This window comes from Liolophura sinensis, chromosome 7, assembly GCF_032854445.1.
Source record: "Liolophura sinensis isolate JHLJ2023 chromosome 7, CUHK_Ljap_v2, whole genome shotgun sequence".
NCBI classification, from domain to species: domain Eukaryota; kingdom Metazoa; phylum Mollusca; class Polyplacophora; order Chitonida; family Chitonidae; genus Liolophura; species Liolophura sinensis.
Window position 1 is genome coordinate 50,942,228 of NC_088301.1, and position 16,874 is coordinate 50,959,101.

General features: G+C 37.3%; 1 protein-coding gene across 1 annotated transcript in view; it reads left to right on the plus strand.

Moving 5' to 3' along the window:
* LOC135470133 (TBC1 domain family member 30-like) overlaps positions 1-9,572 on the plus strand; it is a 32,550-nt gene extending 22,978 nt beyond the window's left edge. Inside the window, exons 3-11 of the mRNA XM_064748896.1 lie at positions 2,667-2,794; positions 4,761-4,886; positions 5,828-6,013; positions 6,376-6,544; positions 7,239-7,410; positions 7,631-7,736; positions 8,194-8,422; positions 8,864-9,071; positions 9,434-9,572. Of these exons, the coding sequence (XP_064604966.1) occupies positions 2,667-2,794; positions 4,761-4,886; positions 5,828-6,013; positions 6,376-6,544; positions 7,239-7,410; positions 7,631-7,736; positions 8,194-8,422; positions 8,864-9,027 (1,280 nt within the window). The 3' untranslated portion in view covers positions 9,028-9,071; positions 9,434-9,572. The remainder of the gene's footprint in view (positions 1-2,666; positions 2,795-4,760; positions 4,887-5,827; positions 6,014-6,375; positions 6,545-7,238; positions 7,411-7,630; positions 7,737-8,193; positions 8,423-8,863; positions 9,072-9,433) is intronic.
* Positions 9,573-16,874: the final 7,302 nt, after the last annotated feature.

Here is a 16,874-nt window from a genome sequence, read left to right on the forward strand (position 1 = left end):
TACATGTATTTTATTTAACTCATTCAAATATGTCTGGATGAGAAGTATAAACATAGTTCATACTTCACTTCTTTGAATAACAGAGAAAATAAGTGTGGTATTCTTGAGCAATTCACAGATACCTTGTGACGGTCTCAGCAATTTCTATTTGCACAAAAGAGCTTTGTCATAAAACATGCTTCAAGATTTTTGAATAATTGAGCTGTGTAACATCTTCAGAATAGCTGTATTTTGAGGGCAGTGATCACAAGTAGTGTCACATTGGATACCATTTAGAGGTGCCAGAAACCAGGTACAAGTTTAATGTCATAAAATTGAGGGTAGAAAGGTGAGTTTTGAAACTTGTCTACTCTTGTTCACTGTTCAATCTGGATATAGACTTGACTTCAGGACCAATTGACCCATTCTGGATTGATAAAATATGTGCGTATTAATGAGTGATATACTGGTATTGAACATGCGACTTATTAGTGTCAAGAAAAATTTGCATGTTAATGGGTGATATATACCCCATGTGTCACCAGTTGCAATTGAGCTGTTACCTACTCTGGTGGTTTTAAAGACAACAATGTTAACTAACAACTAACATAACTTGCCTTAGCTTTTTGAACAAGTTTTGTGTTAGTTTACTTGGGGCGGGGTGGAGGGTGGTGGGGGGGGAGCACAGGCTTTATAGTTGTGTATACTCATATAGTAGAGAGGATGACTGAAGGCACTAAAAGAACTTATCAAAGGACAGTGAAAAATTCTTAGCTCAGGGACACACTGATGACTGATGAGAAAAAAGGCGGCAAATTGTAAACATGAACATGACCTTACATGTCTCTTGAGTTTGAAGATCAACCATGTAGCCTTCAAAGCTGTGATACAAAGTTAAATGAAAGAAACCAATAAGTGAGTTCAGCAGAACTTGATTTAATCAATCTGTTATACTTCTCAGATGTACTACATTGTGTACAAGTATATACCATAAAAGAGAGCACCATGTTAAGTGTGCGACGACTCATCCTCCCTACACATGTTGTAGGACGGCTTATATAGTATTTTGAGGGTAAAAGTACATTTAGGTTGAACAGCGTGTACTATAAATTTAGATAAATATTTATTAAATAGAAGTTTGATGTAAATCCAAATATAGGTTAACATTCATAAATATATTTCTTATATTTATTACTTTTCAGCAAATCGTGTTGGTTTCTAGTTTATGTTAATACACTACATCTGCTGTGCACTTAGCATTTTACAGTCGTGGTCCACGTGGCATGGAGCCTACAGAAATTCATAAAAAACACCAAAGTCTTCACAGTGAAGACAGCTGAATAGCTTGACAGGCATGCCCACTTGTACCTGATGTAAATCCATGAAATAAACAGAAACATCATAAATCCTCTCATAAATCTAAACAGTTGCAAAGACTAAGTGTGAGCGAACTCGAGAGTGACTTATTGAATTAAGCACAGCATCACAGTTACAACCCATTAGATGCTGTATGCATAATGGCCCTAGAAGACCAAGCCTTTCAGCAAAAATCAATGGTGTGATATTGCTTCTCATGAAGAAGTAACTGTTTGCAGTGGTTGGATATTGATGTGCCTTCATGTCTCAGTAAAACTCTTAAAATGGACAGGTACATTCAGTCTAGGTAAAGGAAGACATTGTGTTTCTTGTGAAGTAACATTGTTAAGGCAGACATGTTTGCAAGCCATACTACATCTATATTTATGTATTACTAGTATAAATGTATGTATTCTGTAATTCTCTAACCTTTTTGCATGTTTGCAAGATGTTTATTCAAGCATATTCTGAGAACATAATTCTGCATAGATTAATAAAATTAAAATGTTCGTAAAGTTCTGAAATTGGTCAACCCAACCAGTGTAGTTTTGTCTCTGAAAACAATTTAAAAAGGTGTGTAAACCTGGCTGAAAGTTGGTCTTTTGTGTATGCGAAAGGTTGAGGCATTAGGATATATAAATGAAGGTGCCAGTGTGCATTTTTCCTTTTGTGCCAGTGCTTGTACTTCTCTACATTCATACATCTACTTGAGTGTGGTAAATTCGACCTGAACATGTACACATGTACAAGTAGTTGTGTTCAATAACATTTTCTTTAGGATTTATTTTTTTTTTTGTAATTATACACGCACCTTCGAGGTATTAGAGTATGATTATGTGTGTGAGAGGTTTGTGCCAGCTAGTTTCCAAAATACCCAAGACTGATCTATTTCTTGTGCTATTGAATCGATCTGGTCGATGTTTAATATTATCTGTCCATAGGCACAGGAATTCCATATTTTGGTACATATAGGTTCAAATGGGGATGAAGTACTATCCAATTTGAACCGTGGCTGATTCAGGCAAATTTCTGAATTCTTGAGGGACCAGCTTGGAAAAGATAGCAATGTACACACAAGTTTCTAACATGTATGTGAAGCTGTTTAATTTGATGGGAATGTTTAAAATTGCTTGCTGTCTATCTCCATTTGAGGTGTGTGTGAAGCTTACAGTTATTCACAGTTGGTAAATACATGTTCATTTTTATTTTATATATATGCTTGTGAATTCAAAGCCTTTCATAGATTGACTATGATTATGGATTAAGCTACACTTGACGCCATTATTGGAAATCAATGGGCTAACTTGTGTAATTTTGTGTGTATTTGACAGGAATTGACACTCGCATGAAGTTTAGCCTGGATCCACCACTTAGTGCCAGCGCATTTGAGCAATGGAAGGATGCCATGAAAGCCGTTGCCAGGTTACCTCTCGGTATTCCGGATGAATTTAGGAAAAAAGTGAGTGTAGTTGGAAACCTGTTTGCATGTACATAGTATCATGGGGGTGATACTGGTTGTAACCTATGTTTGTAAAACCTACAAGTTACATGACAGTCAGAATAAGAAAACATTCCAAGGAGTTGAGAACTTAACCTAATCATTAAATATATTCTTATATTTATAATCTGTGTGCCCCACCAAGCTATTGCCAGGATATTGCTAGTAAAATTTGTTGATAAATACTCCACCAGAAAGGCTGCCTATCAGTCCATGCACATTTTCAAATAGATACTCTTAAATTGATTGAACATTCATATTCCTTAGTATATGTAGATTGAATTTGTGTTAAATGTTTTGAATACATCCACTGATTCATTGAATACATGTATATTGTATTTTTGTGACAAATTATTTTTCAGTTGAAATGTGTCATTTTATGTGTAGTGATATTTGCAAATTCACATTCATTCATTTTTTTAAGGTGAGCTTTCCTGCCACTGAAGATGTGATTGATCATAACTATTTGAATATGTGAAAGGAACTTGGTAGGCTTAATCTAAAATACAGTGGATTTGGTGCAACTTTGTATTTAATATTCATACCAATCACTGCCACTAAACATTGTTAACAATTAAATGACTTCCATCTTCTATTATACAGTATTTATTACAGTTACTGGGGTTCAGTGGTGTGAAATATGATGAATTGTTAGTGGCACCTAAGTGTGCCATGTCCTATTTATTTAATTATCTATTGATAATATTGATAGTGTAAAATTTTTTACACTAGTAATCTTTTCTACTTAGCACTAGTTCAGTTTTAGGAAATGTTCCTGCAGCTGAAATACATACTATAAGCTCTAAGGCAGCTAAGTTACACTACACACAGTGCATGGTACATCCTCCAAGGACATGCATATCTACGAGATGTTATTAAACATGGTTAATAGAGAAAGGATTAAAGGTTGTGCTGTTATGTAATAGTCTACTACACAGGGTTTGCGGCACAACTACATGCCCAGGCATTGTACATGTCTATAACATAGAGCTAGCCATAGGGGTTTTTGCTAGCAGGACAGGATTTTGTCTCATTTTTCTGCACCAAATTCATGTGCTTCTTCTGTCTTCTACCTTATAATTTCAATAAAGTGCAGATAATCATGATAATGAAAACATGATCCTTGGGTATGTGTACAGCAGTAGTCTGATGATAGTGGCTGGCATTCATATTTTCTATGGCTCTCACAAGAGCTAGTGCTCAATTGTTCCCATAATCAATATCCATGTACGTGTATATGCCTTGGGTCTAAGCTCTGCACAAGAATAATACATGTGCCATGCATGTTTTAGGGATTTGTGCTGTTGTCATATTTATGCTTCAGCCCCTTTTAATAGGGCTAAGGAGCATGGCAATGGCCCTGTCTGTCTGTCTAGCTGCATCTTTGTGACATACTCTAATTCTTCAACCTTTTTCAGCTGCCTGTGCGACCAGTATTTTTAAACATTCTGAAAGAACTATGGGGTGTAAATAATTTTTACTGTTTGCATCTTTAGTGACACAAAACAATATCATTCTCATAATAATTATGTGCATAAATCGCACTGAATATAGTGTTTTAGAGATTGAAAAAGTTTGAAGATTTAAAGTCTACAGTATTTATTTCAGAATACACTTAAAGATTTGCAGAGATACATGTAGTCCTCATGACACAATTTGTCAGTAACTGCGCTTTTTTACCTTTTCAAATCTAAACTTACGATAAGTTTCATATTAACTGGCTTAATTTAGGCATAAAGTTCTGTATGTCTAACAGCTGTATCATACCTGTATTGAATGAACTTCATGAAATTTTGCTGAAATGGTCATCAACTAATACCTGCATGGAATATGAATGACTGATGAGTGCTTCAGTTCTTCTTACATACACATGTATGTTTTTGGTATTGCTGTGGGATGAGTTGAGTTATCCATTTCCATCCCTTAGGCATGGTTAAATTTGGCCGATGAGCACATTCGAGAACTCAAGGTTGACTGGGAAAAGACTGTGCGCTTTGCCTTCAATGAGAAAAGCAACCCAGATGATAACAAACTAGGACTGCAGATTGTTAAGGTAAGAGAAATATTCATGTATGGATTGGAAATTTTCCTAATTGCAAGCCCTAGAAGACCTTAATTAATCATTATAACACATTAATTGAAACATAAGTTTGCATGTTTTATGTAATACTTTTTATTTACTTCTCAATGCAGTAAGTTGTGTTTTCTGGTGGCTGTTGTATCTTTACTTTGCTTTAATTTGTAGCCAGTACAGTGTCATATGTAACTAAAGAGAGGAAGTAATATCTTATTACATTTGTTTGCCTCAAAAAGTGCTCTTCTGTGGTCAAATTTTTAGATCATTTATGGTATCTTTTAGAGCCTTTAATGGCAGTAGTCCTGTATGTCCACAGATACCAATTCCACTTTCCAACAGTTACTACTTTTTTCAGAATGAGCCAGGCTAAGACAAAGCAGACAGAATTAGATTAAGTTAAAATACCTTATCTGTTCTGGGGTTGACATGTTATTTAAATAAGTGGTCGTAATAGATTTCAGCAATAAAATAGCCTCAGTGATTAAGCTCAGTAGAAGCAGGTTGTGTATATATTTCATACCAGATAAGACAGGTGAAGTAGTTGAGTGACTATACATGTGTATAGTAGACAAGCACCATACCTTTCCATGACTGGCAAAGCAGAATTTAAGATAAACATTGTACATGTACATTTATGTATGTATCTTGCACAAAAGTCTAAGTTTAGGCCCTGAGATAGATGCCATAGAAGGCCTGTCATCTGTGACAGGAGTGTAAGCAGGCCTGTGTTGCATGCATATTTTATAAAGTTGGAGAGGGCAAACTGCATGTAGAAGGCAGAGAACGATCTTAAGGGATGATAGTCAGTCCCCCAAGAGGAAAGCATGAATCCGTATCCCACCTTGATATTAGATTATCCCTTGATATCTTGGAGACAGGTTTCTGGGCAATTTATCAGTTTAAGCATCATCTTTCAGGATCTCCATCGGACAGGATGCACAGGATTTAGTGGCCAGGATAATGAGCAGGATAGAGCTGTATTAAAACGGGTTCTATTGGCATACGCCCGATGGAATAAGCAAGTAGGCTACTGCCAGGGGTTTAATGTTATTGCAGCTTTACTCTTGGATGTCATGGGACGCAAAGAAGATGATGCTCTAAAGGTAAGAATGGCTAATGAAATTGTGTAAGATTAAGGGTACATGTTAATACTATCAAATAAATCCGTCAAGTTAGACTCTAGTGCATACACTGGCTCTAACTGCTCTGCCAAAGCTTCACGGTCATGTTTAAATGGGCTCTTTCTTACAGTCAGAAGTCAGCTACTGTAGATAACAAGCCTCATATAAATATGTTTGCCTGTTTAAAGAACTTAACCAGTTCAATTGTGTTTCATATGATATGACTTTGCTTTAATTTCATCCAAGTTAAATAATCAAAACAAAAGGCCAATGGTAACATCATTTTGGTTTGGAAATCATTTACTTCTGTCATTTGTTAAAATGATTAATTAATTTCATTCCAGGTGATGATTTACCTCATTGACCATGTCCTACCTGACAGTTACTTTGACAACAATCTAAGGGCATTATCTGTAGATATGGCAGTATTCCGAGATCTTCTGAGATGGAAGTACCCCAAACTCTCAAAACACCTTAACCACCTACAGCAGGCCTCAGGGGAGAAATGTGCAGGTAAGACATGTGTAAACTGCTTTCATGATCTACTTACCTGACTTGAAGTGAACGCAAAGGTTTATCAGAGCCATTACATGACCAGTTTGCAAATATTTTGAATACTGTATCTCATAGCTATAGCACAAGTGGGGTGTTCCATCACATGGTGATCTGTGTTGAATTAATTACTCTAAATTACAAAATTTAGGACTCTAGTGTAGTGGAATCAATGGTAAAGTATTAAAATGTTAATAATGTGACAGTTGTATCTGAAAAAGTACTGGATGTATTAAGCTCAGGTTTTGCGTACATGTACAGCACAATAACACGAGTGCGATTTTTCACTGATGGACCGAGTTGATTAGTTCATTTATTTATTTGATTGATGTTTTATGCTGTACTCAAGAATATTTCACTTATACGACGGTGGTCAACATTAAGGTGGGATGAAACTGAGCGGAGCCTGGGGGGAACCCATGACCATCCACAGGCTGATGGCAAACCTTCCCAAGTACAAACTTTCCTGCTTAGTGTCTTGTGTATAATAGAATCAGTGTCTCTACAATCAAGCTTTTTGGTAGCCATCTTTTTTTTCGAATTATGAATTGATCCTCTCATTTTTACTTTGTACGTTGTAAATTTTGGAACAGGTGGGAATTGTACATGTACTGTATATCTTGTGCTCAATTGGTCATGTTCTGTTGACTTACAGGCCCGAACTATGAGCCGCCGCTCACAAACGTCTTTACTATGCAGTGGTTTCTCACCTTATTTGCAACCTGTCTTCCTAAACATATTGTGCTACGTGTCTGGGACTCCATATTGCTTGAGGGCTCAGAGATCCTGTTGAGAACAGCTCTGGTGATCTGGGGAAAATTATCTGGGTAAGGCGTTGTAGTAGCCTTTTTTATATACATTCACTTGTTTATTTTATAGATGTATGAATTCGTTCTAAAAAAAATGTGAGATATTGTTCATTTTCCAGGGAAGATTTTTGGTCAGTGATGTGTGAGTTCGATTTCCAGTACTGTTACAGGTTGTCTTTTAATGAAGATTTGTGTCATGTAATATTAAGTTCATTCATTGAAACCTTGACATTTGCAGTCACATCCTGGGTGTTAGTAGTGCTGATGAGTTCTATACTGTGATGGGTTACTTGTGTCAAGATCTGATGGACGGCAAAATGGTGGATGCTGATGACTTGATAAAGGTGAGCCATCTCAAATAATACACTCCACTACACACCAGTAGTGTTAATAATTATGTCTAGGGTGTTGGATTGTTTTAACACTTTTCACAAGGGATTTCTAACACCCAAAAACGTCACAAAGAAATCGCTTACCTCTTCTGTAAAACCAATAAATCCATTTAGCATCAGTGTTACAGTCTGTAATGTTATGAAAGTTCCTAGAAAGCCAAAAACACTATTACATGAATTCATACATTGGAAATGTGAGATACAAATGTGGTGTTGAGCACGACGTTAAACTTCAAGCACTCGCTCACTTGCAAATATGGTTTTCCATATACAATACCAGTACATGTTATTAAGGAAAAGTTGATCTTATGTATTGAACAGATTAGCATTTTTGAAACAAACACTAACCAAAAGAAAACCCTTATTTGTGTTTTCTCTCTTTATATATGCCAAATGCCTTAAATTTCAGACTGTGTATGCTATGGCCCAGTTTCCCTTCCCGCAGTTGGAGGAGTTAAGGGAAAAGTATACCTACAATATTACGCCCTTTTCTGCTGCTGTCAATGCTAAGAAGCCTCCACGACACATGACAGTGGGGATGTTCAGTGATGACGATGACTGGGATGATGAAGATATAGAAGCAATCACTTGCTTTACAGGAATCTTCCAGTTGCAAACTTTACAAGGGAAAATAAAAGGTCAGGAAATTAGAGCTTTGTAAGGTTGTGCAGGGTAAAACTACAATTCTGTATTACTTAAACTTCCTGTTTCTTGTTCTATGCTGTTTTATTTGGAATAAGAACTAAGGAAGGATAAAAAAATGTAATTTGGATTAATGTATTTTGAAATAGACTTTTTTTCTGATCTGAAACACCTGGTGCCATTGGAGTCATGTATCTGGTATTCAGGTTATGATATGCATGTACATCATGTGCCTGTATTCTCCAGTGGGCCTATTATTATTCTCCTACCAGACAGTTTGGGCATAATTGGTGACTTCTCAGATTTTTAGAGGACACAGTATGTATCTGTTTTATAACATTTTCTATGCCTAGCCAAAGGTAATAGCCCAAGGTATTGAAAAGATCACCCTTTGTGTTTTTCTGTGTATTTTTTTGTCCCTTCTGTCTGTCCATCAGGTGGAGATGCAGAAAGTGGACAAACAGCAGCAGCAGCGATGAGTGGAGACATCAGCTCCCTGGGGCCTGGGGCATACGGTGCTGATGGGGATTTGGTTCCTAAAATCCCAGCCTACATAGAGAGAATGACAACAGATATGGGTGCTCTCAAAAAAGCAATATAAAAAACTCAGACAACGTCAAAAACAAGCGCATATCATACTCTCGGGTAAGTTCTATACAGGTAAAAATAGTGGATGCATCACCTTTACAGGAAACATTCGTTTTTTCGGTATATGGGATTATAGAGTGGGGAAATATTTCAGTGTCTTGTTTTTTTTTCCATTGGGTGATCGATTTTTATTGTCATCTTGGATATAATTTAGAAAGGCTTTCCATAGTGAGGTTTGCCTCATCTTAAGGTGCAATCATAGCCATGTATGATTACATTTAATCACATGAATCCAGTGTATACATTGAATATATTTTTACACTGTGGCCAGTTGCATACCATGGTAAAGTGAGTCACAGAGTAAGAACCATAAGTCTGGAACTGTGCTTTATAGCTAACCTTCTCTTCCTCGTCTTCAGCTGTATCCAAACGACAAAACACTGCTGTGAAGCCAAAACCTGCTCCAATGGTTCCGAAGATAGAGTCACCCTTGGCCATGAACCATTTGTTCATCGTCCAGCAGTCGGCTCAGTCGAGAAATCGTTGCATTACTAATGGTCCAAGGATTGCCCGGTGTACCCTAAAGTCAAATTTCCAGGATTTAAAGCTGGAGGACGCTCTCATGAAAAATTGTCACGAAAGTCATCAGACTTGTCAAATGCAGATAGTTTAGATTACCAAAGTTTCCCTCACCTGTTAAGGGAACGTGCTGGAAGTGTTGTCTCTGTTGGGAGTGAATACAGCGCCACGAGCGTTGTGGCCAGTGAAGAAGGGCATGATGGGATTGCATCACCGATGTCTCCGTCCAGTGATAAACCTAGCTCCACAGATAGCTGTGAAAGTGCAATAATGACAGAATGCTTTGATGTTGTTGAGAAAAAACTGTTTGAAGACTCAGAAAAGGAAGCTGGTGATGAACCACCTGTTGGCGAAGATGATTCTGATGAAACGGATGGATCTGAGGTATCAGAGGTAGACCTAGAGGATAAGGAGAATGTGTCTCTGGCATCCAGTAAAGATTCTCAAGACACAAAAGCAGCAGTTATTGAGCAAAACTAGCCTGGAAGAAAGTGTGTTGAAGAGCAGAACTGGTTCTGACATGCCTACAGCGAGTGTAACATCCTCAGTGAAGCCCCAAGTAAAGCAAAGCCTAGTTCTAATAGGCGTTTGTCTCGTGATACTTCTGGTTTAGATGAACTCCATCTAGGTGGAGACTGTAATCAACAAAGGCTTGCAGAGGACACAGCTATGTATGTTTACCAAGTACACAAGCGCAAGCAGGCCACACGAAATTTCATGGTCATCAAATTCATCGAATTCCCAGCCTGGCTCCCCAACCTCTCCAAACTCATTCCACCAACTAGGTAAGGACAGGAAAACCATTCAACCCTTTCCCTGTACGACTGCGGAATCAGAATCGAGCCCAAAATGGGGTGAAACTGGGGCTGTATACTCAACAGACATTGGAAGAACTGGAGAGTAAGGTGTCTGGTTCAAGAAAACATATGAGCACCACAACACAGGGAAAGTCAAGGACTAATGTGTTTGGTTTGAGATAACAGAGATAACTTTGTTTGGCCTAGTCATTTGAGTCATTTGCTTGGAGTCTGGTGAGGATATTGCCAAAGTCGGTCGCAGCAACTTTGCAGCTTGCCACCATTTAACGTTTACTGCAATGACTATTTTCCTTTAACCAGTGGAGTCACAAAATATTTTTCTTTTTTGAATTGTGTTTGATGCCAGTTGACTAGATTGAAACTATGTTGTACATGAAACATTGCCAAAAGATGTAATGATTTCCATTCAGGTGCATGCATAAATGCAATAGTAGTCTTTTGCTAGAAGAAGCATTTTGATGGAGCATTCTTTTTTATCGTCTATGTGCACTCTAATCACATGGTGGATAACATGTTTGGGAATTGTTTTGTTTTAATCATAATTATTGGTCAGACTTTTAGTCTGATAAACTGCATATGTTGGACACCAAATGTCAGTATTATTTATTTCAATATCAGAATGTTGCATTGAATGTTAATGTACAGTATACATTAACAAAATGTGAGTAGGTCTGGCACTGCTCCAGAGCATCTTGTCTCACGTAGCTCGCCTGTATTGGCCCTATTAATTTGGTCATCCTGAGTCCGGTGTGTATGCATGTACTTGCACAAGTGAGCATGGAGAAGTTCCAGGGAAATTACCTTATTTTGTTTTGTTGGAATATTTTGGAGAAATTGAGATATATCTATGGCAACTTGACTGTGTGCTTGACATCCTAAATTACATGAAAGTGCATTGTTACTTTTGACTGGAAATGCAGCATTTCATTTCATGCTATCCTGTATTATATTGTCCTGTATATTATCACTTTCAAAGTTCATGAACATGACGTCGGTAGTACATGTATTGTGGAGAGAAATAAATCTTCAACAAGAAAAGAGTTATCAACTCATGATACTTTTGGTAATTTGGAAAAGAGATATATCTGTGCTAGATAAATATCTTTAGTGTATGGAGTTTTCATTTATTAGAATGTAGTTTGAGTCAAGCTGTGCCAGAGAAAATGATGTACATGTATTTTGTTGGAAGGCAGTTCTGAGTGACTCGTTCATGTAAACTTCAGTTTTCTCAACTTACTTCTTTGAAATACTTTGACAGAAAAAGTTGAATCGAGCATTTACTCATCTCTTTTAAGGTAATTAAATGTTGTCAGGGCTGATGTTCACCATGCTATTTTTTTGTCACTGAGGTAGTGTGAGTCACTAGTAAGTGGTATACTGACCAAGTAAATATTGTCAAGTTTGTTAGTCCTAATGTCACACTATTTTCCCAAATCATGGTTACCATATGAACATAATACAAATACAGCTGAATTTGATTTTACAAACTTTGACATTATTTTAAGTACTAAACCTGCTGGACTGGAGAATAATTCTTGCTGATAGCAAGGCTAAGCATACATATAAGTATATGTACAGGTATCTTTGTGATTTTAGAGTTGACAACAATAAAGTTCATTGATTTTAGTGAATTTTAACCGAACACCTAACTCATAGTATCTTGAAAATTGTACAGGCATGTATTCAAAGGTATGGCTTTCAGATGTCCATAGACTCGGACATCACTCTATAAATATCCAAAATAGTCTTTTAAGCTTTATCAACTTGGCAGGCATGTTTGACTCACCTCAAGGTGCTATTTAGTGCCGCAATGCCAAGCTGTACATGATAGTGACTATGTACCTGTAGATGCCATTGGCCTGTTTTTTTATCCTGGTGTAGGAGGAAGCTGACATCAAATGAATATTAATCTATGCAAACATTGAAACTATTTTAAACAGTAACAGAATTTGAATATTTCAGAACTTGCTTGTTCCTGAACAGCAAAGATATTGATAAATTGTTATATAGCATGGTTTATATATTTTAACTATAAGAACTGTTGATGTTCAATATTTATCGCATTGGTTATCAATAATGTGCAATAAAAATATTAACAATTTTTTTTTGCAAAGCCTTGATTTCCAGTGTAAAAACTAATGTTAATAGGGTTTACAAGTGGGCTTCTATATGTTTTGTCCTGAATTTTGTGACAGGTTATGAAATGCCAATTTACTTTTATTTTAATTTTTTTTTCTTGTCCACCCATTGCTGATGTCTTGTTCAAGACCATGGGATTTTTTGATTACAGTGTTTTGTATAAACATATATTTATGTTTGCGTATAGGTTGTACAGATTTCTGTTCAAGAGTTCTTTTCTTTTATTTCATTTTTGTTTGCTCAACCCTGCTAATATTCCTGATCTCTGTTGTTTATGATTTATGTTAACTTATGGGACAATATAAAAGGCTCTTTAACATAAACTCTGTGGGCCTACATAAAACGTTGTCTTCGGTTTCTTTTACTGTTAATTGGTCAAAATAAACATGTGAGCTAATCTTACGATTGTTCTCTCCGTGAGTCAGGCCTGGGTTATTTTGAGAAGGCGGTTATTTTTTTTATTAGTTTTGATTAAAGAAGACATTTCGCAAATATTATGAAACTTGACGACCAATAAATTGATGATTTGATTTGGTGCCGATGCAGATCTACATAAGAATACGGGAGTCTTTCAACAATTATACATTCATCGGATTAATGTGTGCACCATCGCAACTAAAACCGTAAATTATTATACGCGTATGACTCGCGCTGGATGGCTGCATAGATCCTGTCGTTCGCCAGTGTGGTCGGGTGTTCGAATCTGGCTCTCCCTGCTTCGTTTTGCGGCTTTACGGACCATTAGGTTTGTGTTACCCTCGGGAAGTGCACTGGTTTAATGACACCGGGAACCTGCACCCGCTTAGATTAATGCCATCGAAAAAGTGAATTTTTGAGTCTCTGTTATATCTCTTAAATTTATTTATATACCTCCTAAATTTATTTATTTGGCATTTTACGCCGTATTTCAAGAATATTTCACTTATAGACGGCGGCCAGTGTTATATGGTGGGAGGATACCGAGCAGAGCCCGGGGAGAGCCACCAACGTATGCAGGTGGAAGCGGGCATGAGATGGACTTGAACTCGCAGCGAACGCATTGGTGAGAGGCTCGTCCGTCATTGCGCCGCGCTGGCACGCTAACCACCTCGGTCCCTCTTAAATTGAGCAATACTTCTTTGCTGGTAAAAAGTTAGACTAATTTATAAATAGTGAAAGTTCAATGAGATTTTATCGAACATGCGTAAATAGTGCTTGGTACTTCTGAAGTTAGATATATGCTTTGTGTGCTGTTTCGTTTCTTCCTTCTTACAATAGGCTATTATTGAAGCAGTGATTAAGTAGGATAATACAAAGAGATATATAGATGTAGTGACACAATAATTGTCGCCCCGTATCTTAATATCATTTAAGGCATTAACACATTGAGAATATATCTAACTAAATACCAAGAGTTGCCACGCTGGTTTGAATTCTCTGAAATCTAACCAATCTCTTCAGCCTTGACATGTTTGTTATTATATATTATACTATGTCTAAACAGCATATAGAGACATCGAAAATATTACCATAATACAATCAGTTTGTCCTCGACCAGCGCAACAGATATCTTGTCAGTGCCAGCCATTTCGTGGTCTCTATAATGAGGTGGCCCATGTCGTCGTCTCTAATGAGGTGGTAGTGATGTTTCATTGGACATGAACTTTTCCGGGTGAGCACTTCAGCCCGAAGAGTGAGATTTTGGGCACTTCAGCAGACTAAACCACACCTAACTGCTATCATTTTTCCCAAAATTGAAAGATGTTTAAATCAAGTCACTTTAACGACCAATAGCAAGCTTCCATGAAGCTTGCTATTGGTCGTTATCTGAAGTTATCTGAAGACAGAAAGAACAGGGGTAAAAGTGCAGTCATAAAACTAGCAAATCATAAACTGTCAAGTGTATAATAAATTACAGGAGGACGTAAAATGTAGGCTGCAGATACAACTTTTCAGCACGTGACTTCTTTCAATGGCATTTAGAAGTTGAGTTGGATAATAAAACGAAAATAGATAACTTCTTTTTATTCAGTGAGCGACGTTTCGGTATAGGTACTAATACCGCGATTTGTATTAATACAATAACCGTTATAAAGCATAATAATGGTATTAGCACCTATATCGAAACGTCGCTCACTGAATAAACAGAAGTTGTTATCCATATGTTCGTTTTGTTTTCAGCACGTTGCCTTTAAAGCCAGGAGTTCAGTTAGGGGCGAAGAAAAATAGAAGCGAGTAGAACTATGGTGGTGAACTCGGGTTGAGGATTTGATGCATTGACAAGTTTTGAAATGTTTCGGAGAAAACTTTTGTGGTGCAAAATAATCATGAAGGTTGTATAAAATATGTGATCATAGGCCTAAATGTCCATATATATATCTACATTCGCTATTGTGTTCTTAATCGGGAAATGGTCAAACTACTTCTGAAGCCCCGCGTCCAAATTGTGCAATTTGTCGTATAAAACTGTATTATTTACCAAAACAGAAACGTGTGAACAGTTCATCGATTTAAAATGGAAAGGTACAAATCTTATATAGGAAATAAATTTAAGCTTGTACAAGCCTACTCAATCAAAAATTTTGTGTCCATTAGTCAAACGAAAAACAAATCGCATCTTGTGTCCAGTTTCAAGCTGTGTATACGACGGCCCAAGAACACGCTTTGGGGACCCGGTTTGCAGGGATCCTTGCATTCTGGACTGGGAGAGTCGATCCCGTCTCTCTTCAAATATTTTGGCGATATACACGTTTTATTACTTACAGAAATAGTTTTTCCAAACCGTATTGTCTCGCAAAACTTTTCAAATGCCAGTTATGTTGGTAAATGTGGTTTACTGGCCTGTTACAGCGATTCTGTACTTTGCTCCGGCATCTTTGACCGTGCATGTGTTTGTGATGCACGGTACCGTACTGAAAACTTACTTGATTTGTTTTGTCTAGATAGAGAAAACCAAACACGGTCCTGTGGAATATCGTTGTAGACGGTATACACGATAACCTTCTTGACTTTCAGACACAACCTGTCCATCATGCAGCGGGAGGCAGATTGGAGCGGAAGCGAAAGCTCTACGGGATTGTTTGAGCCTTATAACATGAAAGTGACCAAGAAGGAAATTTATCGACAAACTTCTGTGACCGATAATGTACTTGTGAATAGAATATGTGATGATTTTAACTCAGATGATTCACAAAAAGCAGAATAAAAGTTTTGCGATTTTACGAGCAGGTACGTTGGGATATGACGTACCCTCCAATGGATTGAGTGGAATCGTGCTGATTTAAAAGCCAATTAACATCAGGGGTCAGATGAGTCACAAGTACTTTTGGTTAGTTTCCATACATCATACTACTCTTCACCAATATGTTATCATCTTTCAGCACATGCATGAAGTGTAGTTATCACAAATATACATTCAGTGGAAAGACCGATGTAGTCCCCGGAAAGACCTAATCAATCCAGGTGTTTTTAAAATCAAAACAAATGCTCTCCAACTATCACAATGTCTCCATGAGAATGTAACAATCTGTCAAAATATCAGAAAGGCTTAAAGATGGTTAAACGAAAAGGCACCTAACCCTGCATCTTGTAGATAAGCTGCCGTCCCGAAAAATGAACTGCACAACAACAGTATCCCCGTCCTCCCACCCTCCTCATCCCTCCAACATCAGTTAAACTGAAATTCCTACCAATAAGTGTTTGTTCCTACAAGCGGAGTATGCAAAGAAGAAGCACCTGTAAGCCCCGTCCAGACTATCCAACATGACTCAACAAGAGTCAACAGCAAGTTGAATGCTTGAGTGTCCCGTCCACACTACAAATCAGATGGGTCAACTTTGTTCAACACTGTTGACGTGTTGAGCTTGAGCTTAAACGGTGTTGAGCTTTGTTTTTTTTTCTCGATAAATTGGAGGAAAATCTCCATATTGTTTCTTCAATGCATGAGACCCTATGGCGAGCAGCCGGAAGAATCGTGTCGTGGGTTTATCGGCGTAGAAGACGTCTAATCTTCCTATTTTGCTCAGGTCATATGCATGATGACGGTCAAGTTATTTCCACAGCCACAACCAAACCATCCAAGTGCGGCAATGCTTAGCATTTTATTTTATAATACGCGTAACAACCATCTAAAAACTTCAAGCTCTTCACATTAAATGAGATGTTTTTCTTTCCATGCATGCCAGGAAAGTTTATTAACGTTGTACAAGAGTGAATTTCATGGTGCAACCATAAATTAGTCCCACCCTAGGAACCCACATGATGTGCACGTATGTCTTATGAAAATCTGTGCATTGGTGTGTATGTATATATATATATATATATATATATATATATATATCCTGGA